Genomic DNA, 26,079 nt, shown 5'->3' with positions numbered 1-26,079 from the left:
GCCTTTATAAAGCGGCTGTCCCCTATGTCTGGAATACAGCCCCTCTTCACTTCTACCCACCTGGCTTTTCTGGCTTCCTTCAAGACTCAAATTCTACCTTCTACTAGAGACTTTTTCCATTCTACTTTACTACTAGTACCTTTCCTCTGAGAATACTTTCCTTCTGCCTGTATATATTTTTATGAATAATTTTTATGAATACCTACGTATATACATATTCTTTTTTTTTTGTAAGGCAGTTGGGGTTAAGTGACTTGCCCAGGGTCACACAGCTAGTAAGTGTCAAGTGTTTGGTCTGAGGCAAGATTTGAACTCAGATCCTCCTGACTTCAGGGCTGGTGCTCTGTCCACTGTGCCACCTAGCTGCCCCTAGATCCTGCCTAATTTAAGCATTGAGTTGATGCATTTAGGGTAGATAGTCCAGTCTTTTATTATCAATAAATGTAAAAAATATTCTGATATTTTTGAACCTAGCCATGCTCTACCTGACCCTTTCATCTGGGAGAGAACTTTAGATATTGGTTAATCAAAAAGAAGCTTTTTTTTAATACAAAAATTACTTAGAAACTCTTGTGATAATTGCAGGTAAAGTTAACTTTCGATTATCTGTATGAGATGTAACTGTAGCAGATTTTAAATACTGAGTTGTCTCTCCTCTGATACCTCCTTTACTAAGCCGCTTTTCCCTGTTGTTTTGTTATCACGTTGTTGTTCAGTTACCATAAGTAGAAGTGCTTTGTTTTGGCTTTGGTCTTGGCCATCCAGACCTGTGTTCTTATCAATGTGGGGAGCAGCGCTGGCTTGGAAACTCATTCTGCTGTTATAACAAGATCTGTTATTCAGATAATTGTAAGAAACAGTATAGAGAGAGGAGAAAAGAGGGCTCAAGACAGATCCATGCGGTGGATGCCCAAAGAAAGAAATGGATGATGATTCAGCAAAGCAGACTGAGAAGGAACTCATATATAATATAGGAGAACTGATTGATAGAGTCAGAAACTGCAGAGAAATCAGTTAAATTGAGGACTGAGAAAAAGTCACTGGATTTAGCAGTTTACATGATTGGTATTCTTGGAGAGAGCAGTTCGTTGAAGTGGCAGAGTTGGAAATCAGACTGCAAGGGATTGAGAAATGAGTGGAAAGTGAGGAAATGTGGTTGTTTTCCACTCTTTCTAGACATTTGAGAAAGGGATAAGAGATATAATAGCTTGATGAGGGATAGTGGGATCAAGTGAAGGATTAAGGATGGGAAACAGGTATATTTGGAGGAAATGTAAAGAAGGAGTCAGTACATAGGAGAGGAAAGAGAGAATGACTGAGGAGAAAGCTACCTGAAGGGAAGGGATGGCCTTGAGTAGGAAAAGGGCCACCTCTTCTTCTGATATTGGAGCAAAAGCAGAGAGAATGACTAATTATGAAAGGCATTTTGAGGTATGGAATAGGAAAGAAGAGCTTGCAGCAGATAGATTCCATTTCCTCAGTAAAACTGGAGGCATGGTCCTGCTAAGAGGGAGAAGGATAAGATGATGGAAGAGCGTCAAGGAGAGAAGAGGAGATTTAGAATAGGTACTGTGGAGAATGTGGTAGGAGATCAAATTAGGGAGATATAAAAAGATTTCTTTTCAGTACTGAAGGCCCCGTTGAAATTAGATAACAAATTTATAGTGGCCTTATTTCACAGTTGTATGATTTTCTCTAGCAGTACTCCTCAGCACAAAAGTAGGAAGAGAGAAATTGGATTAATCAATGAAGCATTTATTAAACGCCTAATATATGCCAGATGCTGGGTTTACAAAGATAAAAGTGAAAATAGTTTCTTCCTTCAAGGAGCTTGCAGTCTGTTGAGAACATTGTGTGTGTGTATTTGTGTGGAGTGTGTGTGTGTATACAGGCACAGTATATGATACAAAAACTGAAGGTTGGAGTTTGGAAAATAGTGTATAGTTGAATTGGTTAAGACTGAAGCATGGGAAATAAGAACACAACAGTAATAGAATCAGAGAATAGGAAGGGAGATAATGGGACTGGATGTCACAGTAAAGATGGAAGCTAGTTATTGTAAACACCCTTTAACTATCAGTATTTCTTCCTCTGCTTTTACTCTACCAGCTAGAAAACAAAGTATTCCTTCTCAACCCTCAAGACAGCCCTCCAAGGGAGCACGGTATGGGATAGAGCAAGTCAGTGCATTGTTCTTCAGTGATTTTCAGGAATCGCATTACCAGCTTTGTTGTTTCTCTTATAGCAACTTCTCTTTTTTATAAAAGACATAATTTGAGACTGTATTTGCTGTATGCAGTGTGACTCTAGGAACAACTTTTTCTCGGTTATAAATTCGGATAAAGAAGAAATTCTGGAGGTGGAAGGCAATTAAACTTTTTTTGTGACTAAAAAAGATCTGTTCCCTGATGTAAAAGAAAATTTGGCTTTTGAACCATTTCATGGCTAATTAGCTTCAGTTATGTTAATGTGACCAGCTTATCTTCTCTATGCCTCCTGGCATACTTTGTGTATTCTAGGCACTTAACAAACATTGATTAAACTAATATTTGTGTTCTACTTTATTATAATGTTCTCATCTCAAGATATATATATGTGTGTATACATGTATTATGTATATATCTTTATCATAAAGAATTAAAGAATTTCCAATGTAGTTCTGAACAGTAATTTCCCACTACAACATCTCCAACAAATGATGATTATTAAAACTTGACTTGAAGTACATTCTACTTTTGGACAGTTCTGTTAGACATTTTTTCTTTTTCTTTCTTTTTCTTAAAGTTGAAAGAACTCTTGCTATGTATAGTTTCCACAAATTGTTTCTAGTTATTTGTTATTGTTTCTAATTATTACTAGTTTCTAGTAATAATGACAATAATAGCTAGCATTTCTGTTGCACTTCAACATTTGCAAAGCTCTTTGCAAATATATCATTTTATCATCATAGCAACCCTGCTGTTATTTTCCCCATTTTACAAATGAAAGAAAATTGAGGCAGACAGAGGTCAAGTGACTTGCCCAGGGTCACAGAGCTAGTAAATGTCTGAGAATGGATTTGAACTCTAGTCTTCTTGAGTCCATATCTTGTGCCTGCCATCTAGCTGCTTCTAAAATTTTTGCAGGTTTCCATCAGCAGGTTTAATAAAATACTGTGGATTCTGATGTTTCTTGCAGTGTTCTGGGTAGCTTTCCATCTGAGAGGGACGTGACAGACATTCATCTTTACAGTGAAATAGCCCTAAATTTAAAATAGTAAGTGATGAGGGCAATAAATAAAAGCCAGCACTGATGAGATTTATTTGAGATGTGGAACTCCCAAGAAGAGAACTCGTTCTACCAATGCCAGTCAGCATCTCCTCTTCACTTGTAGCCTTAAAAAGTTGCTTGCAGCTTTAAAAGGTTGTCACTTTCTTAGGTCTTACAAGCTAGTATGTGTCAAAGGTGGACTTGAATCCAGGAGGGCGGTTTTCCTCACATTGAAGCTGGCTCTCTATCCACTGGCTGCTGCTACCTCTCTTATCTGGAAACAGAACGATTTCATTATTTATAGTAAATAATAATCTACTTAATTTTATGTTGTTATCATGAAAGTTCAAAGGAGATGGAAATAACAACACTGTGAAAAGAGTACTATTGACAGATATATTACTATATTGAATCCCCAGGAGTGGGGACCACCTAAGGAAGGGTTGTCTGTGGAAGGACAAACTGGAGCAGTTCAAAGCTCCCTTGATGATTAGAATGGGATTGAGCCTGTGAGTGGCCTCTGTACTTCTGTCTTGGACAAAATAGAGACACTTAGTTTTTAAAAAGGTAAAGAAAAAAAAAAGAGCATCAGATTTGGGGTCAAAAGACCTAAATTCCAATCCCTGCTTTGCTACTTAACTTCCTGTGTGACCTTGGACAAAGTCACTTAATCATTCTGGTTCTCAGCTTCATTTGTAATGTGAAAGAATTGGGCTGGATGATCTAAGGTCCAACGATAATAGTTAGGTCTCTCAAGAACTTCCTTGTTTCTTATTTAGGCATCTTTTTTAATATTAATTGCAAATAATAGACTTTCACATCTGTGTGACTAATTTATTTGGCATGAACAAATGATCTTCAGTTTAAAAAGGTAATTGGTCAAAGGCCCCATTCTCTTTCATATTAAGGAAAAGTTATGAATCTACTTTGGGGAGTATTAACTTTTGAGAATGTTTTTTTCCATTTCCTGGAAGGGAATAATTAGGCATTATGCCATGTAATTTTCTGAATGGATTAAAGACTAGAAACACTTAAAAAGTGGTAATTTCTCCAGGTTCTTGATAATTCAGCTTTAGTTCTTTTGGTTTAAGACTTGATTTTTATTACATTAAACACATCTCATGTATTCATTCCTTGTACATAAGATAAGGCAGTATGGAAGCTAAGTAATTATTTTATTCTATTTACTTGGCAGATGTAGGTGTATCTGTTGCTGACCGGGAAGCTAGTCTGGAATTAATTAAGCTGGACATATCCCGCACATTCCCTTCTCTCTACATCTTTCAGAAGGTGAGGCCTTTCACCCAGCTCATAAAAAGTACTCCTCTCTTGTAATAACCAAGAGAGCAAACTCTCTAATCATAGGCTGTAAAAAGGCTAAATTAAAAAATAAACAGCAAAAGTTTAATGAGGAAGCTTATTCCATAGAGCTGCTCAAAGTACATACCAACTAAGGCTGCTAATCAGCAAGTATTCATTAAGCACCTATCCTATGCCAAGCACTTTGTTAGGCACTAAGTATAGACTTCTTGAATAGATTTTAAATGATTTCTTATTTTTATTAAGCATTTTATTTTGTTGATATTTTTCAGTTCTCACTGGATTTTTTCTCTTTTACTGGTAGGAAAAATGTAAAGCAACTTATCTCAAAAAATTTTTTAATTATTTCTTGATCACCTGTCATGCTCAGGGCCTCAGAAGTTGATATTGAAATAACTGTCTACATTCAAGCTTTATGTAGTTGCTTTTGATTTTAAAAAGCAGAATTGTTAAATTTGATTGTTGTTGACTTTAGTCAACAAAGTAAACATAACTTTACTATGTTATCTTCGTTTTGAACATCCATTTCTCCTTTGGTTAAATAGAATAGTGATTAAAAAAAAAGTCCACATTATCGAGATTTCTAATGTTATTTAGCATTATTTAATACATTTGGAGTTCTGCTGAATTCATTGCATCTAAACAAACTAATTTGGGCATAGCGTATTTTGATCTATTAAGTCATGAAAAAAGTTAAAACAATGTTAAGTTATCTAGGTTGTGTAAATTATGAATGCATTTTGTTTAGCTACTTTTTTATTTTAATATAGAATTGTTTTGTTAATAACTGTAGAAAGTACATAATTCATTTTGAACAATATTGATAATTGAATAAATGGAAAAACTTTGAAGGAACTATATTAAAATTTGACATCTTAGGGTTTGAAGATTAAAAATATAGGATCTGAATAGTAATATGCAGTTTCAAAAAATAACTTTGTTTTTCCTCCTCCCATTAAGGGTGGTCCTTATCATGATGTCTTACATAGTATCTTAGGAGCATATACGTGTTACAGGCCCGATGTTGGTTATGTAAGTATTTTCCTTAATCCATTCTGTTGCACAATGAAACATTAACCTTTGGATGATTTGCATATATGCATATTAGATTTTGCTAATATACCCTAAGCATAACACTTGATGTAACATTCTGTACATGTGTTGGAGATGCTTCTTAGCATACCAGAATGAAAAGCATAGAATCTGTAAAAACTACTGCAGTTTTGCCAGATCAGTAGCATAAAGTGGCCCATTGGGTGCTTGCTAGAGAGTCTGTTGTGGAGTTGTGGAGTGGGCATGGGTGGAGGTGAGGTGGAGAGGGGAAAGTTATGTTTAGAAGGAATAAATCATAGTCATTTTTTATCTCCCTTGAAGACTCAGTGTAATATATTGCACAGATTTTCTTGTAATGCATATTAAATCAGTGAATATGGAATAAAGATAGGATCTGGACCTGGGAATTCATTAGTATAGGAGACTCCCTCTGTCAATACAGGTAGGAAGGAACCTTACCTGCCCCTTACTGTCTTAGAGAGTTAACTAGAGCACTGATGTTAAATGACTTGTCCATTGTCACACAGCTGGGATGTGTCAGGACAGGACTAGAACCCAGGTTTCCTAGCTCTAAGGCTGTCTCCTTATCCATTACACCAGAATTTTTTTTTTTTTTTTAGGCAGTTGGGGTTAAGTGACTTGCCCAGGGTCACACAGCTAGTAAGTGTCAAAGTTTGGTCTGAGGCGACATTTGAACTCAGGTCCCCCTGACACTTCAGGGCCGGTGCTCTATCGACTGCGCCACCTAGCTGCCCCAAAGTTTCTGCTGGGTTTTTTTTTTTGTTTTTTGTTTGTTTGTTTGTTTGTTTGTTTTTTTGTGAGGTAATTGGGGTTAAGTGACTTGCCTAGAGTCACACAGCTGGTGAATGTTATGTGTCAGAGGCCGAATTTGAACCCAGGTCCTCATGACTCCAGGGTCAGTCCTCTATCCACTGTGCCACCTAGCTGCCCCTTACACTAGAATTTTTAAACTTTTTGATCACAGGACTTCTTTATTCTCTTAAAATATTATCGAGGCTCCAAAGAGCTTTTGTTTATGTGGGTTATAGCTATTGATATTTCCTATATTAAAAAATAAAATGTCGGGAAGCTGGGGGCAGAGCCAAGAGGGTGGAGTAAAAGCAGGCACTTACTTGAGCTCTCCCCTAAACCCCTCCAAATACTTGTAAAAAATGTCTCTAAAAAAATTCTAGAGCAGCCGAACCCACAAAAAGACAGTGAAACAAATTTCCAGCCCAAGACAACCTGGATGGTCGATAGGAAAGATCTGTTGTGCTGGGTTGGGAGAGGAGCATAGTTCAGCGTGGGCTGTGCCATCAAAGACTGGGGCCCAGCAAACCCAGGGTATGCCTCAGGAGACTGAATCAAGGGGAACTGTGGCAGTTTCCAGACTCCTCAACCCACAAACACCAAAGACAATTTAGAAGGTCAGTGGGAAAAGTCTGTTGGACCTGGGTGAAAAAGGAACGCGGTCCAGCCTTAGCCTTAGCCCTATCGCAGCCCCAGGGAGGTGGCCACAGTGGCAGCAGCTATTTCCAGAGCTCTTGGTCCACAGACGGTGGGGGGACTGAGCAGCTGATCAGAGGGGGATTGCAGGGATCTCTTTGCTGGTGCTGAGGCAGGATTCTCTTGCTTTTGCCCATGCTTGGATCTGGATCCCAGTCCTGGGTGGCAGTCCTGGGGTGAGGAGGAGCACTGGCATAGCAGAGCTTGTGGCAGCAGTGGAGAGGGAACCCTTCTCTCATTTACAGGGCAGAAAAGAGTGCTTGTGGTCATTCACACACCAGAACACAGGCCAGGAGAGGAATAAACACCTTTCCTTAGAACATACCACCTTGGAAGAACTGAAAACTTACAGGTCCCTAGAAGTATCTCTGAAAACGGGTGCACAAAACCCCCGAAGCTTGGGACAGTATATTCTCTACACTAGAAGCAGACTCCTACCTTAACAAAGAGTTAAAAAGTCAGGTGACTGGCTGGGAAGATGAGCAAACAGAGGAAAAAAAGTCAGACTATAGAATCTTACTTTGGTGACAAGGAAGATCAAAACATACAACCAGAAGAAGACAATAAAATCAAAGCTCCGACATCCAAAGCTCCCAAGAAAAATATGAATTGGTTTCAGATCATAGAAGAGCTCAAAAAGGATTTTGAAAATCAAGTAAGAGAAGTAGAGGAAAAATTGGGAAGAGAAATGAAAGTGTTGCAAGAAAGTAATGAAAAACGAGTCACCAGCTTGCTAAAGGAGACCCAAAAAAATACTGAAGAAAATTACACCTTAAAAAATAACCTAACCCAAATGGCAAAAGAGGTCCAAAAAGCCAGTGAGGAGAAGAATGCCTTAAAAAGCAGAATTGGCCAAATGGAAAAGAAAGTCCAAAAGCTCACTGAAGAAAGTACTTCCTTAAAAATTAGAATGGAGGGGCAGCTAGGTGGCACAGTGGATAGAGCACTGGCCCTGGATTCAGGAGGACCTAAGTTCAAATCTGGCCTCAGACCCATAACACTTAACTAGCTGTGTGACCCTGGGCAAATCACTTAACTCCATTGCCCAACCAAAAAAAAAAAAAGGAAAAAATTAGAATGGAGCAATTGGAAGCTAGTGACTTTATGAGAAATCAAGACATTGTAAAACAAAACCAAAAGAATGAAAAAATAGAAAACAGTGTGAAATATCTCAATGGAAAAACAACTGACCTGGAAAATAGATCCAGGAGAGATAACTTAAAACGCATTGGACTGTCTGAAAGCCATGATCAAAAAAAGAGCCTAATTATCATCTTTCAAGAAATTATCAAGGAACGCTACCCTGATATTCTAGAATCAGAGGGTAAAATAGAAATTGAAAGAATTCACTGATCATCTCCTGAAAGAGATCCCAAAAGGAAAACTCTCATGAATATTATAGCCAAATTCCAGAGTTCCCGGGTCAAGGAGAAAATATTGCAAGCAGCCAGAAACAATTCAAGTATTGTGGAAACACAATCAGGAGAACATTAGATTTAGCAGCTTCTACATTAAGGGATCTGAGGGCTTGGAATATGATATTCCAGAGGTCAAAAGAGCTAGGATTGAAACCAAGACTCACCTACCCAGCAAAACTGAGTGTAATCAATGAGGATAAAAAAATTAATATTCAATGACATAGAGGAATTTAATACATTCTTGAGAAGCCAGAATTAAGTAGGAAAAACTGACTTTCAAATACAAGGCTCAAGAGAAGCATGAAAAGGTAAATAGGAAAGAGAAATCATAAGGGACTTCTTAAGTTGAGCTGCTTACATTCCCACGTGGAAAGATGATATTTGTAACAGATGAAACCTTTCTCAGTATTAGGGTAGTTTGAGGAAATACATACATACATACATACATACATACATATATATATACACACACATATATATGTATATACATATATATATACACACACACACAGACAGACAGACACAGACAAGATACAGGGTGAGTTGAATATGAAAGGATGATATCTAAAAACAGACAATTAAGGGGTGAGAGAGGAATGTAATGGTAGGAGAAAGGGAGAGGTAGAATGGGGCAAAATTATCTCACATAAAAGAGGCAAGAAAAAACTTTTACAGTGGAGAGGAAGACGGGGGAGATGAGAAGGAATGGGTGAACTTTACTCTTATTGGATTTGGCTTAAGGAGGGAATAACATACACACCCAATTGGGTATGGAAATCTATCTTACCCTATAATAAAATAGGGGGGAAGGGGATAAGAGAGGGAGAGGTGATAGTAGGGAAGGCAGATTGGGGGAGGGGGTAATCAGAAACAAATACTTTTGAGGAAGGACAGGTCAAAGGAGAGAATAAATGGGGGCTGGGACAGAATGGAGGAAAATATAGTTGGTCTTTCACAGCATAACTATCATGGAAATGTTTTGCACATATATAGCCTATGTTGAATTGCTTGGCTTCTCAACAAGGGTGGGTGAGGAGGGAGGAGGGGAGAGATTTTGGAACTCAGTTTTAGAAACGAATGTTAGAAATTGTTTTTGCATGCAACTGGGAAATAAGGTACACAAGTAAAGGGGTATAGAAATCTATCTTACCCTACAGGAAAATGGAAAGGGAAGGGAATAAGAGAAGCGGGGGTGGGGGGTGGGGTGTGGGGGTGTGTTAATAGAAGGGAGAACAGATTAGATGCAGGGGGAATCAGAATGCAGACCATCATGGGGCCAGAGGAGGGGAGGGATGAGGAGAAAATTTGGAACTCAAAATCTTGTGGAAGTAAATGTTGAAAACTAAAAATAAATAAATTGGAATAAAAAAGAAAACCACATATTAACATTGAAAAAAAAATAAAATGTAAACTTCTTTCTTTCCAGGAAAAAAAATAAAATGTCATCATTATTATGAAAATAGATTTGATCTTGTAGATGCCCTGAAGGGTCTTGGGGTTTCCCAGGGTATCACACTTTGAGAACCATTGCATTATACTATGCTGCCTTTCTTAATGCTGGCTTCACCTGCTTTCTTTAAAGGGTACCTTTAAAGTATTGTCTCTCTAATGGCCTGGATGGCAGTCTTCTGAGCCCCAAATAAGTCACTGTTATGTACTAACGCCAGGGGTGGGGAACCTGCAGCCTTTACATTTGTGGGTCCTATACACGTGTGGGTCAGTCAGTCCATACAATTTTCAACATAGTTTTCCATTTAGCAATATCATTGCAGTCATGTATTTGACAGCATATCCCTTCTAAAGTGATTGTTAGTAAGTTGAAAAAGTTCATAAATTTGGAAGGGGCTTCAGAGATTGTCCAACTTACTCAGTATACAGATGAAAAAAGTGAACCAGGCATGAAATGCTAAAAATGAAAATGACGAAAAAAGATCTTAAGTCAGTGCTTATGGTAAATTAGTGACAGAGCCAGGACTGTTACCCTGCTCAATAAACTCCAATGATTGTTACTTCTAGGATCCAATATAAACTGCTCTCTTTGGCATTTAAAGCACTTGATAGCCTGCTTTTTCAGATATGCATTACTTCCATTCATGCTTATGTAGTCCAGTCAAACTGGCCTTACATTTTGTCACACATGACATTATGTATAAGTTGGTCTTCTATCCTTAGAATATGTTTTCTTTTTATTTTTTCTTTTCTTCCTGCTTTCTTAGAATCTCTTGTTTTTTTCTAAGCTTAGCTCAGTTTTACTTTCTACATGATACCTTTCTTCACCTCACCCCTCTTCCAGCTCTCATGCTTTCTACTCCCCCACAAAATTACCTTCTGTCTGCTTTTCTGTAAATGTGTCTCCATGTATAAGATACAGGCTCCTTGAGGGCAGGACTGTTTCATTTTAATCTTTGTATTGTAAGTGCTTAGCACAGTGCTTGGCATATACTGTATTATTGTTGGTTAGTTGGCCATTATGCCTTGTGTATATCTGGTCACCCTCCTGTGGATGCACTCTAGCCTATCCATGCTATTCCCAAAATATAGCACCAAAAACTGAACACAGTATTCCAGATGTGACCTGTCCAGGGCAGAGAATGGCAGGACTGTCACTTCTTCAACACCAGACCTTTATTCCTATATCTTCATAAATTGGTGATTTCATTGCCATGGATATTCCTCTAATAATTCATCTCAGAATCCATGTATACCCCCAAATTCAAGGCAGTCTTCATTTACATGTTGGGGCCTTCCTATTGTTTTCCTGATGCTGCATAAATACCAGTGAAACATAAATGAGTCAGAGTGCTTTTGTTAAATACTTACTATATGTCCCACATTAGACAGTGGGAATTCTGAGACAGGTATGAAAGGAGTTTAAATTCTGTGGGGGAAGAAAACATGTTTACATCTAACAGTGGGCATTAGGGCTATGGACTGGACCCAGGGTTTCATTGGAAGTTTAGGAAACTCCCCCATGAGGAAACTCCTTATACCAGTGTACATTAGCCCCTTTTCTGTAGCTTAGAGTCTTGGAAAGATGCTTAGAGCATTGAGAAATTGAGTGATATGTGCCCAGAGGTGCACAGCCAGCAGCCTGAGTGTATTAGAGCTAGGGCTTGAGCTCTTTACGGCTGGCTCTCTACCTGCCATTCCACATTGCTTCTCCTATATAGCCATATAAAGATGTGTAAAACTTTTACAGAACAAATACAAGCGAATTTTAGGCTTCATGTAGGGAGTGGCACTTGAGGTAGGATCCTGAGTGGTGGAAGTGAGGAGAGAGTGTGTTCCATTTATGAGGGAAACACCTGTGCAAAAGCATGGAGATGGGAGATGGTGTTGTTTGGGAGGAACAGCAAAATTGTGAGTTTGGCTGCATTGAAGAGAGAGTGAGGAGGAGGAAGACTATAGGTCATGTGACCAAGAAGGTGGAGGACTAGACATTTTCTGCAGTCTTCACCATCTCTCATTGTCTCCAAATTTGGAACTCTGTGGAAGAAATAAAGCAGTTTCAGCTGTCTCTGCAGTCTAGGACACCAAAAACCCGAATGAGGTAAAACAATTAACAGAGAAGGCCAATAATCCCCAACCCCTAATGTGCTCACTCATCACCCTTCCCTATCTCCCACTAGGTACAGCCCACTGGCATGCAATAGAAGTCAATTCTGTACATCCCCATACTACACCCTCACCCATCCCCCCATACACACTCCCTGTGCTGAGTAGAGAGTACCAAGGCAGGATGTGTGTGGGATTGTATGACACCCCGTTCAGCCTGAGGGAGAGAGTCCTGCATCCATCTGGGGCTGGTTCAGTCCCCCTACCCCCGGCACTTGATGCTGATGAAGCTCATGAACTGTGGAAGGAGTCTGAGACTGCTAGCCCTCCAGGAGACTGCCATCAAGAGGGAAGAAGTTAGAAAGTAAGTAACAGAGAAAAGTAAGGAAAAAAAACAAAATTAGCAGAGATCTCAGGAGCAAGAAAACTTAAAAGGCCTTGAGCAGAAGCATGTAAACCGAAAGAGGAGGTCATAACAGAAGGGGGAAATGACCTCCAGATCAGGGGAGAGATTTTAGGCATCTGTGAACAAATATTATAGTAAAAAAAAAAAAAATGAATGAGTACCTGATAAGGCAGAGGACCCTGATATTCCCAAAAGGTCATTGAACCTTAGAAGAATGTTTTTGAATTATTTAAATAATAATGATAATAGCTAACATTTCTATAGTGCTTATTATATGCCAGGCACTGTGCTAAGCACTTTACAATTATTACCTCATTTGATACTCATAGCAAGCCTTTGAGGTAGCTGTTATTATTATCATCCCTATTTTACAGATAAGGAAACTGAGGCAGTCAGAAGTTAAGTGATTAATTACTTGCCCAGGATCTTACAGTTAGTAAGTTTCTCATACTGGATTTGAACTCAGGACTTCCTGATTCTAGTCCTATTGCTCTATCCACTGTGCCACCTAGGTGTCCCTAATTGAGAAGAATGGAGAAAACAGAATTGATGGCCTGCACAGTAGAAAAGTTTGGCAGAAGAGAAAAACTTGAATGTATGGTGGCAAGTCTCACCAAAGAAAAGAGAAAATAACTTGAGTGAGAATGCAAATAGACAGAAGTAAAAGATAATCTGGAAGAAAAGAAGCAAAAAACAACATCAAAAGAAAGCATGATCTCCATAAAAGCAAAACATTTTGATCTCAACGACAAGATGCACGGATACAACTTACAGACTATAGAACTCACAGAAAAACATGACAAGTCAAAGAATCTGAACATCACCGTAGAAGAAATAATACAGGAAAACTGCCTGGAACTTGTGAACATAGAAAACACAGGGTCATTTGAAAGAATCCACAGATTGCCTCCAGAAAACAGCCCTGGGCTGCAAACTGTAAGACACATAGTGGTTAAATTTAACAATTCTGATGATAAGAAATTATGTAAGTGATGAAGAGAAAGACCTTCAAATATTTAAAAAAAAAAAAAAAAAGGAAAACCGAATAACTGGACTAGTGTGCTCTCTCCAGAAACTGCAGAAGGTGAAATAATGTGTTCCAAAGAGCAAAGGAGTTCACTGAAGGTGTCCTGCCCTGCAAACCTGAGCCTAACCATTAATGAAAAAATATAGATGTTCAGTAAGGAGAGACACTGAAAACATTCCTAGAAAGAAACCAGACCTGAAGGAACTTTTTGCTTCTCAGACACTCCAGACAACAGAAATATAAGAATAAATAAATATAGCAACCAAGGATAATAACAACAGCAGAATTATAACAGAGAGACCACGAAGAGATTTCATTCTAAATACGTAGGAGACAAGTCAAGTAGAAGTGGAGAAACAGTGTATACATAAAGCTAGAAAGATAGGTTGGAACCAAGTTAGGAAGAACTTTAAATGCCCCTCAAAAGAGTTTGTGGGGGCAGCTAGGTGGCACAGTGGATAGAGCACCAGCCCTGAAGTCAGGAGGACCTGAGTTCATATCCGGCCTCAGACCAAACACTTGATACGTACTAGCTGTGTGACCCTGGATAAGTTACTTAACCCCAATTGCCTAAAAACAAAAACAAAACAGAGTTTGTGTTTGATTCTACAAGTCATAGGGAGGCCCTGGCGTGTTTTTTTTTTTTAAAGCACTGGCACTTTTGAATGATGGCCTGATTCTATTTGTCCTTGAGAAATAAATCCATTTTGAGGCTGCATTAGAGGATGGTTTGGAAGGGAGAGAGATTTGAGGCAAGGAGCCCCATTAACAAGGCTTTTTTACACTAATCCAGGGCCTGATGAGGACTTGAAGGAATTAGGGAGGTAGCCATGTGCATGGAGAAAAAGAGATTGATGCAAGAGATGTTGAAGAGATGCAGTTGACAAGATTTGGTGACTGATTTGGTGTGGGAAGGGAGGGGTTGATTTTAAGATTGAAAACCTATGTAAATGGAAGGATGATGATGTGTTTTATAGAAATTAGTAAAGTTCTGGTAAGAGGTTGAGTTTTAGAAGATGAGTTCTTAGGGGGCAGCTAGGTGGCGCAGTGGATAGAGCCGCAGCCCTGAAGTCAGGAGAGCCTGAGTTTAGATCCAGCCTCAGACCAAACACTTGACACTTAGTAGCTGTGTAACCCTGGGCAAGTCACTTAACCTCAATTGCCTTGCAAAAAAAAAAAAGTTTAAAAAAAAGATGAGTTCTGTTTTGGACACGTTGAGTTTGAGATATATACAGGACAAACTATGAAATATATAGGACGAGAAAAATGAAATATCTACTAGCCAGTTAAAGATGAGTGGCTGGAGCTCAAGAGAGGTACTATGGGCTAGATCTGTAGATTTGAGAGTTATCTATGTAGAGGTAATATTTAACCCCATGGGAGATGATTCACTGAGATAATATAGAAAGGAAAGAGACTGCTGGACAGAACCTTGAGGAACACACATGATTAGGGAGTATGATCTGAATGATTAGCCAGCAAAGGGACACAGAAGGAGTGGTCAGAGAGGAATAGTCGGGGAGGGGAGAGAAAGTGGGATCCTGAAAACTCAGGTAAGGATAAGTGGGGAAAGTACTTTTGTCTGTATGTACCAATGTTTGTTTTCTTAAATTATTCAAGCAGGATAAGAATTGAGAAAGGCCATTAAGAGATGGTTGGTTAACTTTGAAAAGAAATTTCAGTTGAGTAATGAGATAGAAAGCCAAATTACAGATTACAAAAGTTTGAAAAGTGGAAGCTCGGGGCACAAACAACTTTTTCTTTAAGGTTGAGAATGAAAGGGGGGAGTTAGGACTTTAGTTTAATTCTTGTTTTGTTTTTCATGATAGAAGAGACCTGAGGATATTTGAAAGCTTTGGAGGGGAAGGAATCAGTAGATAAGGAGAGATTGAAGCTGGGATGGTATTGAGGAGAAGATAATGGTGACAGGAAATATGGGTGCATGCTAAGGAGTTGGCTTTAGGGAGAAGAGTCTACTATCAGAACCTGGAGAAAAGGAGAAAATTAGTGATGATGTCATGGTGTTTTGAAATGTAGAGAATGGGAGGAAAGGGAGTTTATACACAATGTCTTACTTTATTTTTCAGTGAAATAGCAGATTAAAGATGGATTAGAACTAAGATGAGGTTCTCTTCTCTTCATCCTCTGTCAGTGAGAGGTGGTGGAAGAGATAGTGTGGAAGGCTTTGGGAGAGAAGATTTGGAACAGCCTCTGGGGAATGACAGTGGTAGCAGTCACTTTTCTTAACAAACAAGATAGGTATTTTTTTTAAGTGAGAGAAGAATTGAGCTTTGTTCTGGATGAATATGATTCAAATGATTCAATTGTAGGAATTGTAGCTGGGAATTTGAAAAGAAGAAAGCATTAGGCTAGGTGGGTGAAAGTTACAAAGCTGTACTGGACAAATACCTGATTGGATTACTGCTTCTATGCATTGTAAGATACTTTGTAACAGGTAGAATTTAACATTTTTTAAACATGCCACTTGTATTAGACATAAAATTATGGTAAACTCTTAGTCACTTTGCCTGTACTAGAGGAAAATCTCTTGTTTAATCGTAGAACTACTTTGTAATTAGACTTAATCTTATTATTATCCTACACAAAATTTATTAGCTCCTTTTCTTGTTGAAGGTCCAAGGGATGTCCTTCATTGCTGCAGTACTCATTCTCAACTTGGAAGAGGCAGATGCTTTCATTGCCTTTGCAAATCTCTTGAATAAGCCATGCCAATTGGCCTTTTTCCGTGTAGATCATAGCATGGTAAGGACATTTAACAGATATAACAATTTTCATTTTGATTTTGAATACGTTCTCCATTACAATGAAAAGTAAGTATAGGAAGTCTAGAATAATTGTTCAGCAATCTAAATGTTAAATTTTATTGTAGCAACATGCATGATTGGAAGGAAGGTTGGGATGAGTGGTAATGAAGCTATATTTTCTGTTGATAAACCTCAATGGTAAGGAATTTATTCCTATGATTATTAGAATTTCCCTTGGCTTTTAAATTATATCATTGGTAATATTTTTACTTGCAGATGCTGAAATATTTTGCAACATTTGAAGTGTTCTTTGAAGAAAATCTTTCCAAATTGTTTCTTCACTTCAAGTCTTACAGTCTTACTCCTGACATATACTTGATAGACTGGTAAGTAATAGAGCATGGTTCATTATAACTAGAGTTAAAACATATAATTTTAAATAGTATCCTGTGGAAGTAGGATGGGTCTTACAGAACTGTATTTTGTGTTAACATATAGATTATTTTCTCCTTTTGAAGGAGTTAGATTTTTGGAGATCCCTTGATATAGAGGAATCCATAGGTTCTTGTTTTGGACAAAGTAAAATGACTGTATTAATGTCCATGTTTAAAACTTTAAAACTTTCCCTTTTTTCAATGTTCTTTCAATTTTTCTGATTGAATCAAAGAGGAAACCTTATTTGCATTCTAATCCGTCTTTAATCCACTCTTTTTTTTTAACACCTGCTAATTTACTTTTTAATAAAAATAAGCTTAGAACAGTAGTAGCAGTAGCAGCAGCAGCAGTCAACCAGGGAGCAGCATGGCTAGAGTGTAACCAAGGAGCAGGAGGTTGTTGAATCCATGATGGACTGTCAGGGTGCAAATGAAAATGTAAAGTTTCCTATCTACAATCCTAGAGGGTTTTCTGGGCAATATATTAAAATGTATTATCCTACAGGAGAGAACCATGGCATTGATTTAATGAGTTTGTTTAAAATAAAGTATACTCTTTGCAGATGATCTGATAGTATACTTGTAGACTCCTAGAAAATCAACTCAAAAACTAGTTGAAATAATTAACAACTTCAGCAAAGTTGCAGGATATAAATAAGCTCGCATAAATCATCAGCATTTCTATATATTACCAACAGAGTTCAGCAGCAAGAGATAAGAAGAGAAACTCCATTTAAAATAACTTTACACAGTAGAAAATACTTGGGAGTCTACCTGCCAAGACAAACCCAGGAACTGTATGAACCCATTTACAAAACATTTTTTACACAAATAAAGTCAGATCTAAACACTTAGAGAAATACTAATTTCTCTTGGATAGGCCAAGCCAACATAATAAAAATGGCAATTCTATATAAATTAATACACTTATTTAGTGCCATACCAGTCAAACTACCAAAAAATTATTTTATAGCACTAGAAAAAATAACAGTTCATGTGGAAGAACAAAAGGTCAAGAATACCAAGGGAAAAATGTGAAGGAAGGTAGCTTAGCAGTACCAGATCTCAAACTATTATTACAAAGAGGTAATCATCAAAACAATCTGGTACTGACTAAGAAAGAGTGGTGGATCAGTGGAATAGATTAGGTGCACAATACATAGTAATCTAGTGTTTGACAAACCCTAAGATCCAAGCTTTTTGGACAAGAGCTCTGTTTAACAAGGGGACCATCTCTAGTTGTCCTGATCTCTATCTTGCCACTGGACCCAGATGGCTCCTGAGAAGAAAGTGAGGCTGGTGACTTTGCACAGCCCTCCCTCACATAAATCTATTTCACTTGCAAGTTATGGTATTGCTGAGAAAACTGGAAAAGCAGTTTGGTAGAAGCTAAATATAGACCAACATCTCATAAGGCCAAAATGAGTACATGATTTAGGCTTAAAGGGAGATACAAGCAAATTAGAGAAGCAACTTTACCTGTCAGATCTATGGATAAGGGAAGAATATATGACCAAACAAAAGATAGAGAACCTTAAGGGATGTGAAATAGATAATTTTGATTATATCAAATTTAAAAGTTTTTACACAAACACAACTGGTGTAGCCAAGATTAAAAGGAGAGTGGGAAACTGGGGAAAAAATTTTATAGCATGTTTCTCTGATAAAGGCCTCATTTCTCAAATATATAGAGAACAGCATCAAATATATTAGTATGAGTCATTTCCCAATTGATAAATGTCAGAGGATACATGAGGCAATTTCCAGATAAAAAAATCAAAGCTATCCATAGTCATATGAAAAAATGCTCTAAATCACTATTGATTAGAGAAATACAAATTAAAACAACTCTGAGGTACCACCTCACGCCTATCAAATTGACTAATATGACAGAAAAGGTAAATGACAAATATTGGAGGGCATGTGGGAAAATTGGGACACTATTGCATTGTTGCTGGAGTTGTCAACCGATCTAACCATTCTAGAGAACAATTAGGAATTATGCCCAAAGGGCTATAAAATTGTGCTTACCCTTTGACTCAGCAATATCACTACTAGGTCTGTACTTCAAAGAGATAAAAGAAAAGAAAAGGTCACATGTATACAAAAATATTTATAGCAGTTCTATTTGTGGATGGCAAAGAATTAAAAATTGAGAGGATGTCCATCAGTTGAGGAATGGCTAAACAAGTTGTGTTATATGATTGGATAGAATACTACGGTGCTATTAGAAATGACAAGCAGGATATTTTCAGAAACACCTGGGAAGACTTATGTGAACCAATGCAGTGATGTGAGCACAACCAAGAGAACTTTGTACATAGTAATAGCAATATTGTATGATGATCAACTGCAATATAATGATCCAAGACAGTTCCATAAGACTTAGGATGAAAAAATGCTGTCCACATCCAGAGAAGGAGCTGATTGAGTCTGAAGGAAGATTGAAGTACACTTCTTTTTTACCTTATCATCTTTGGGTTTTTTGTATGCATTTTCTTTTGCAGAATGCCTAATATGAAGATGTTTTGCATAACTGAACATGTATAATCTATGTCAAATTGCTTGCATTCTTAAGGAGGGGGTAGAGGGAGGGAGAGAATTTTGAACTCAAAATTTTAAAACATGAATGTTAAAAAAATTTTTACATGTAATTGAGAAAAAATAAAATGAAATGTAAAAAATCTAAAGTAGTTGGTCTAACTATACAGATATATAAGCTGTAATTTATATAAGCTTTTTAAAAAACTCAAGCACGTTAATTTTTAATATATTACCTCCATTTTCAATTACTTAAAATTCTTTTAGGTAAGGCCTGGGCATTATTGGGTGGGATAAGAGTAAAGGACTTGATATTTAATCCAGAAGGCATAGACCAGGCTACGACCCAGTTACATGGGAGAAGAGACTTGGGCTAAATTTTTTAATAGGACATACTTGAGGACCTTTATAGAGCATTATATCTAACGTCAAGCCCAATCAACAAGCACTTTTAAGCATCCACTATGTCCCAGGCATTGTGATAACCACTGGGGAGTCAAAGAAAGACCAAAAGAAAAAACTCTAAAAAACACTAGTGTGTGCTCTCAGAGCTCACATTCTCATTGCTGAAACAGCATGCAAACAACCATGTACAAACAAGATATAAAATTTTTAAAAATAAAATAGATAATCTTAGTGGGAAGGCACCAACATTAAGGGAGATTGGAAAAGGCTTCTTGTAGAAGGTGGGCTTTAGCTGTGATCTTGAAGGAAGTCAAGGAATATGAGAGACAAGAAATGAAGAGGGAGAGCATTCCTGGTATGGTGTACAGCCAGTAAAAATACATGGAATCCAAGCAGAGAATGTCATGTGTAAGGAACAGCAAGGAGGCCAGTGTCACTGAGCGCAAAGTATATAAAAGGGAAAGAAGGTATAAGAAGACTAGAAGGTTGGAATGTGCCATTTTATGGAGGACTTTAAAAACCAAATACAGAATTTTATATTTGAACTGTAGTTTATTGAGTAGGGGGTAATGTGGTCAGAACTATGCTTCAGTGAATCAGAGTGGAAGATGGACCAGAGCAGGGAGAGAGTTGAGGCAGGTTATTGGAATGGTCCAAGAGTGAGGTGATAAGGATCAGGGAAGTAGCAGTGTCATAGATAAGAAGGGGACATTTACCAGAATAGGACAGGTCTTGGCAACAGATTGAATATGGGGATTGAGAGAGTAAAGAATGAGGATGACATCTGGGTTGTGAGCTGGGAGGATGGTGGTGCTCTGCAATAATAGATTTGTAAGGAGGGAGGGTTTTTGGGAAAAGATAATGAGTTCAGGCTTGGGCCTGCTGAATTTAGGGTGTCTGTGGGACATTGTCTAGTTCGAGATATCTAGTAGGCAGTTGGAAATTCAGGACTGGAGGTCATGAGAGAGGATAGAGCTTGACACATCTGAGAATCATTTGTATAGAGATGATAATTGAATCCATGGGAGCTGATCACCAAGTGAAATAGTCTAGAGGGAGAAGAGAAGAGGGCTCACGACAGAGCCTTGGGATAGACTCACAGTTAATGGGCATGACCTGATAAAGATACAGCCAAGGAGATTGAGAAGTAGTAAAATAGGTAGGAGGATAGCCAGGAAAGAGCAGGTGTGATTAAGGAGAAGTGGGTCAAAGACTGTAGAATGGTAAGGAAGATGAAGCTGGAGGAAAAGCCATTTTTAGATTTGTCAATTAAGAGATCATTAGTATCTTTGAGCCCTGAGCTCCAGAGGTGGAGGGTAGAGCAAGGAGTCATGGCATGAAGATGGCTCTGTGATCCTGGAAGCAGCCAGAGGTAGAATAAGCAATGTTTTGAATACTAAATTTTTATCTGTAAAGCAGTTAACAGTGTGTTGCTTATGAAAAATCTAAAATGTGTTCATTTCAAAATCTCTCCTTGGATTTGTGCCTGGCACCCAACACTCAAAACTGAACTTATCTTACCCTTCTTTCAATTTTAGCAATTTCTTTTTATGGCACAAATTTGGGAAGTGTTATGGTACAGAGAAAAGAGAACTGTATTTGGAGTCAGAGAGGACCTGGATTTGAATACCAGCTCTTCCATTTACTGTCTGTATAGCGTCAGAAAGTCATGTAAGGTCTCTTGTTCCTAGTTTTCTCATTTGGAAATGAATGAGTTGGACCAAATGGCACGTAAGGTTTTTGTTTTTTGTTTTTTGGTTTTTTTTGCTTTTTAGTGAGGCAGTTGGGGTTAAGTGACTTGGTCACACAGCTAGTAAGTGTCTGAGGCTGGATTTGAACTCGGGTCCTCCTGACTCCAGGGCTGGAGCTCTATCCACTGCGCCACCTCGCTGCCCCCTAAAGTTCCTTCTTGTTCTAGCTCTATAGTCTTATGAACTTTCCATTCACACAGGCTTTCAATCTTGGAGTCCTCTTTACTTCTTCTGTCTTCTTTTCTTTCAACATCCGTTCAGTTACAAAGTTCACTTGATTTGACTTCTGTAACAGCTTTCAAGTCTGTCCTGGTCTCTCTGTATATTGACACCCACCATAGTTCAGGATTACTTTAGAATCAACTGTGTAGTGTTGAGCCATCAGTTTTTCAGAGGAAACATAAAAATCTTTGCCAAATTAGATGAAAGAATTAAAATGAAAATATATAGTCTACAATTGAGGCAACCTAAAATAGGAAATGAATAAGAATAGATTCATTCTTTACTAAGGAAATTTATACGTGGCACAAAAACTATGATCTCATTAATTTCTCATACTCTTGTACCTTAAATGACTCCTTGTCTTGTAAATTTTCAGAAAGGGTCCACCCAATTCTAAGGGCTTTTCTCTAGTTTTCTAGCGTACATAGCAAAAAATCTCACATGTCCATCAGATTTCTCAATCTTTTGGACTTCTCCCATCATAGCCTCTCTCTGGGTAATAATCCTCCCCACCCCCTTAAATTTGTAACCTCCTTGAAGAGGGTGGTTTTTGTTTTGTTTTGTTTTTTCTTCGTTTTGTATTTTTTTAATGGTAATTTTTATTTATTTTTTTGTTTTCAACATTTACTTCCACAAGATTTTGAGGTCCAAATTTTCACCCCATCTCACCCTTCCCCCCACCCCAGGATGGCATGCATTCTAAATACCCCTTCCCCTAGTCTGCCTTCCCTTCTATCTCTTCTCCCCCCTTCTCTTATCCCCTTCCCCTTCAATTTTCCTATAGGGCAGGATGGATTTCTGTACCCTATTTCCTGTATTTCTTATTTCCCAGTTGCATGTGAAAACATTTTTTTAAACATGTGTTTTTAAAACTTTGGGTTCCAAATTTTTCTCCCTTCCTCCTTCCCCACCCACCCTTATTGATAAGGCAAGCAACTAAATATAGGTTATATATGTGCAGTTAGGCAAAACACTTCCATCGTAAACATGCTGTGAAAAACTAACTCTATTTCCTTTAATCCTATCCCGCCCATCCATTTATTCTGTTCTTTCTTTTGACCCTGTCAGAGGGTGGTTTTTGTTGTTGTTTAGTTGATTAGTTGTGTCCAGTTCTTCATGACTTGGCAAAGATACTGGTGTGATTTGCCATTTCCTTTTCCAAATGAGGCAAACAAGGTTAAGTGACTTGTCCAGAATCACATAGCTAAGTAAGTGTCTGGGGCTGGTTTTGAACTCAGGTCCTCCTGACTCTATCTACTGTGCCATCTAGCTTCCTTGAAGGTAGGGACTGTCTTTTGCGTTTCTTTGTATCTCTAGCACTCGTGGAAGTACCTGATACTTAGTAAGTAAGTAGGGGCTTAATAAGTGTTTAGTGACTGACTGACTCAAGGCAAATCTGATACTTATCTCAAACTCATGGATCTTAGATCTTGGACAACTTCTATTGCAGTGAGTTCAGCACAGTTTAAAGTCTGCATCTCTTGGAGACTTTAGAATCCATTGTATATCCAGGAGGCAAAATTTGAGAGTTTAGTAATATTCTGTTGGGATGATGATTGCAGTAATCCTGAAAATAGGCAGAAGTTGAAGGAATTTGATCTTTGTAGTCTAACCTGTGAACAGGATAAATAACTAGATGCCTAAGCAGACAGATATGCTCCTGGCAGAGAAACTGGAGCACCTAAAGCAAGAATTACCAGAGCTTAAAAATTGCTTATGTCCCTCTGATAGCTCTTGTGGCCTCACATCATCTTTGTCTGTCTGTGATATACATTCTGTAGAATGTGTGATCCTTTGGGACTCCACTGCCTTTGTAGGGTCACATAGAACTACTTGGGATGTTTAGTGTTCATCATTCAGCACTGGGTATTGATGCCTTTTAGTTTTCTCAGTCTAAATGAAGCAAAAATTAAGTATTTTCTTATTCCACTATAGTTCCTTCTAGAATTTCAAATACTTGTGGTCAGATATAGTTGCTAAAGAGTCTCCATCTATAATTTTTTTAATTGAAGGGATTGGTCTAAGAAGATAAAAATTCTGATGTTAAGCATTTTAAAATTAAAATTAAAGAATAGCACTGTGAAATCTATTAACATATCTAGTTATTTATATACTTGTGACAGCTTTTCATTTGATCACTTGTGGAAAAAGTCTGTATAAGTATATATGACTGTGGAAAAAATAAGTACTGCACATGCATCCATTTGTACTGGTGATTCCAACTCCAGAAATCTGTGTGTATGTATGTTTATACTCACATATATATGTATATGCATATGGCATATGCATATGGCAGATCCAGGGTAGAGTGAAAAGAGGATATGTGCCTGCATTCTACTTAGGGAAGCCCTGGTTTGTGTATGGAGAAAGGAGGACGTTCAGAACACCACAGCAGCAGAGGTGTAGCTCAGACCTCAGAAGTCAGTCTGGGTTTCATTTCCAAAGTCTAGTCCAACCTGCAGAGGAATGATCAAGAGAGAATCTCAGGCCAAAGGAGAGTCTACAGTTCTGCTGCTCTGAGCTAACAGAGCTTTCCTGCTGGCAGATAGAGAGTCCAGCAGCAGTCTACTCTTTCTCAGACCCAAACACTGGTCAGGAAATTACAAAGATCAGACCAAGGGGGCAGCAATTAGATTTTGCCCTAGATCAGACCATTTTGGGAGAACTGAAAGCTTGTAGGTCCCCAGCCTGTTCCTAAGATCCTGGAATAGCACAACAGTCAATACTTCAAGAAAGCAGCAATAAGACTACCCCTAGAAGTGTAGCAGAGCCCAGCCCTAATGTCAAGTCTCAGGAAGAAAGAGCAAACATGAAAAGAACCCGACTATAATGAGCTATTATGTTGGCAGGGACACTCAAAACATAAATACAGAAGAGAACGACTCCAAAACAATACAGCTTGGACATAAATTCAACTAGAATTCTTAGAAGAGAAGAGGCAAGAATTTTTTTAAAAATATTTTTAAAATGTTTTTATAAATGGAATGAGATTGCTTGAGGAAAAATTTTGAAAAGAAATGAGAGCTGTGGAAGAAAGAATTGGAAAGGGAATTAACAGCTTGGCACAAGAGGTACAAAAGCTTGTCCAAGCAACAAACTCACTGAAAATTTGAATGAACTAAATAGGTGGGAATGACTCCATGAGGGCACAAGAAATATTAAAACAAAGTCAAATGACTGAAAAATAGAAGAAAATGTAAAGTATCTTATAGTAACATAGTAACAATTGACCTTGAAAGAGATCAAAGAGAAAGCGTTTAGGAATCAAGGGATTATCTGAACATCATGCCCAAAAAAAGAGCCTAGATACCTTAGTTCAAGGCATCTTAAAAGAAACTGTGTGGATCTCCTAGAACCAGATGTCAAAATAAAAGTAGAAAGAATCCATCAGTCAGCTCCTTAAAGAAATCCCACAGTGAAAACTCCTTGGAGGATCATAGCCAAAATCCAGAGCTTCCAGGTCAAACAAAAAATACTGCAGTCAGCCAGAAAGCAAGAATTCACATATCAAGGATCACACACAATTTAGCAGCCACCACTATAAAGTAGCAGAGAGCTTGGGATATCATATTCCAGAAGGCAAAAGATAAGGACTTAGAGCCAGGAATAATTTAACCAGCAAAACTGAGTATAATGCTGCAGGGGGAATAATGGATTTGTAATGAAATAGAGGAGTTTCAGGCATTCCTAATGAAAAGACCAGAGCTGTGGAAAAACTTTGAAGTACAAACACAGGAGTGATGAGCAGCATAAAAAGATAAACATGAATGTACATTGATAAAGAACTAAACAAGGATAAACTGCTTACATTCATATATGGGGAGATGATACCGTTGCCTCTGAACCCCATCATCATCAGAGTTCATAGAGGGAGTTCAATTAGATAAGACCTGGGAGAGGTTCTATTATGTCTTGATAATTTTAAGAAGAGACTGAAGGAAAGAGGAATACACTGTGGGGGAAGGCAGAGGAAGGTTAGGAAAAATCTTACATGATAGAGCGTACAAGTAGACATCGGTACAAATGAATCAGGGATAGGTGCAGTGGCTCACACTTGAACCTCACTCTCATCTGAACTGAGCAAAAGAACAAAGAATACAGACACACAGTTGGGTACAGAAATACATTTCACTCCATATGGATAAAGGAGGGAAAAAGAAAGGGAGGAGGGTAGGTTAAGGAAGGAATTAGTTCTAAGCAAAACAAATTCTAAGGATGTACAAAAATACAACTTTTTTTGGGGTGACAAAGGGAATCTGAGGGAATATCCATAGATTGGGGAATGGATGAGCAAATTACAGTATATGATTGTGATAGAATACTATTTTGCTGAACTCTTCAGTGTAATAACAAACCAGGATTCCAGAGGACTAATGAGGAAGCATGCCATCCACCTTATGACAGAGAGCTCAAGGACCCAGAATGCA

At 38.1% G+C, this 26,079-nt stretch overlaps 1 protein-coding gene across 2 annotated transcripts in view; it reads left to right on the top strand.

Moving 5' to 3' along the window:
* Positions 1–26,079, top strand: part of LOC114034139 (TBC1 domain family member 12-like) — a 128,875-nt gene that overhangs the window by 92,681 nt on the left and 10,115 nt on the right. The window contains exons 8-11 of one of the 2 annotated variants that reach the window (XM_027849742.1): positions 4,451–4,539; positions 5,530–5,601; positions 16,169–16,297; positions 16,576–16,685. In XM_027849742.1, coding sequence (XP_027705543.1) covers positions 4,451–4,539; positions 5,530–5,601; positions 16,169–16,297; positions 16,576–16,685 — 400 coding nt within the window. Of the gene's footprint in view, positions 1–4,444; positions 4,540–5,529; positions 5,602–16,168; positions 16,298–16,575; positions 16,686–26,079 lie in introns of both variants that reach the window. The other variant, XM_027849741.1, reaches the window with a different exon arrangement.

This window comes from Vombatus ursinus, unplaced genomic scaffold, assembly GCF_900497805.2.
Source record: "Vombatus ursinus unplaced genomic scaffold, bare-nosed wombat genome assembly UNPS02008216.1, whole genome shotgun sequence".
Classification (NCBI taxonomy): domain Eukaryota; kingdom Metazoa; phylum Chordata; class Mammalia; order Diprotodontia; family Vombatidae; genus Vombatus; species Vombatus ursinus.
This window is presented reverse-complemented; position numbering and strand designations above follow the sequence as displayed.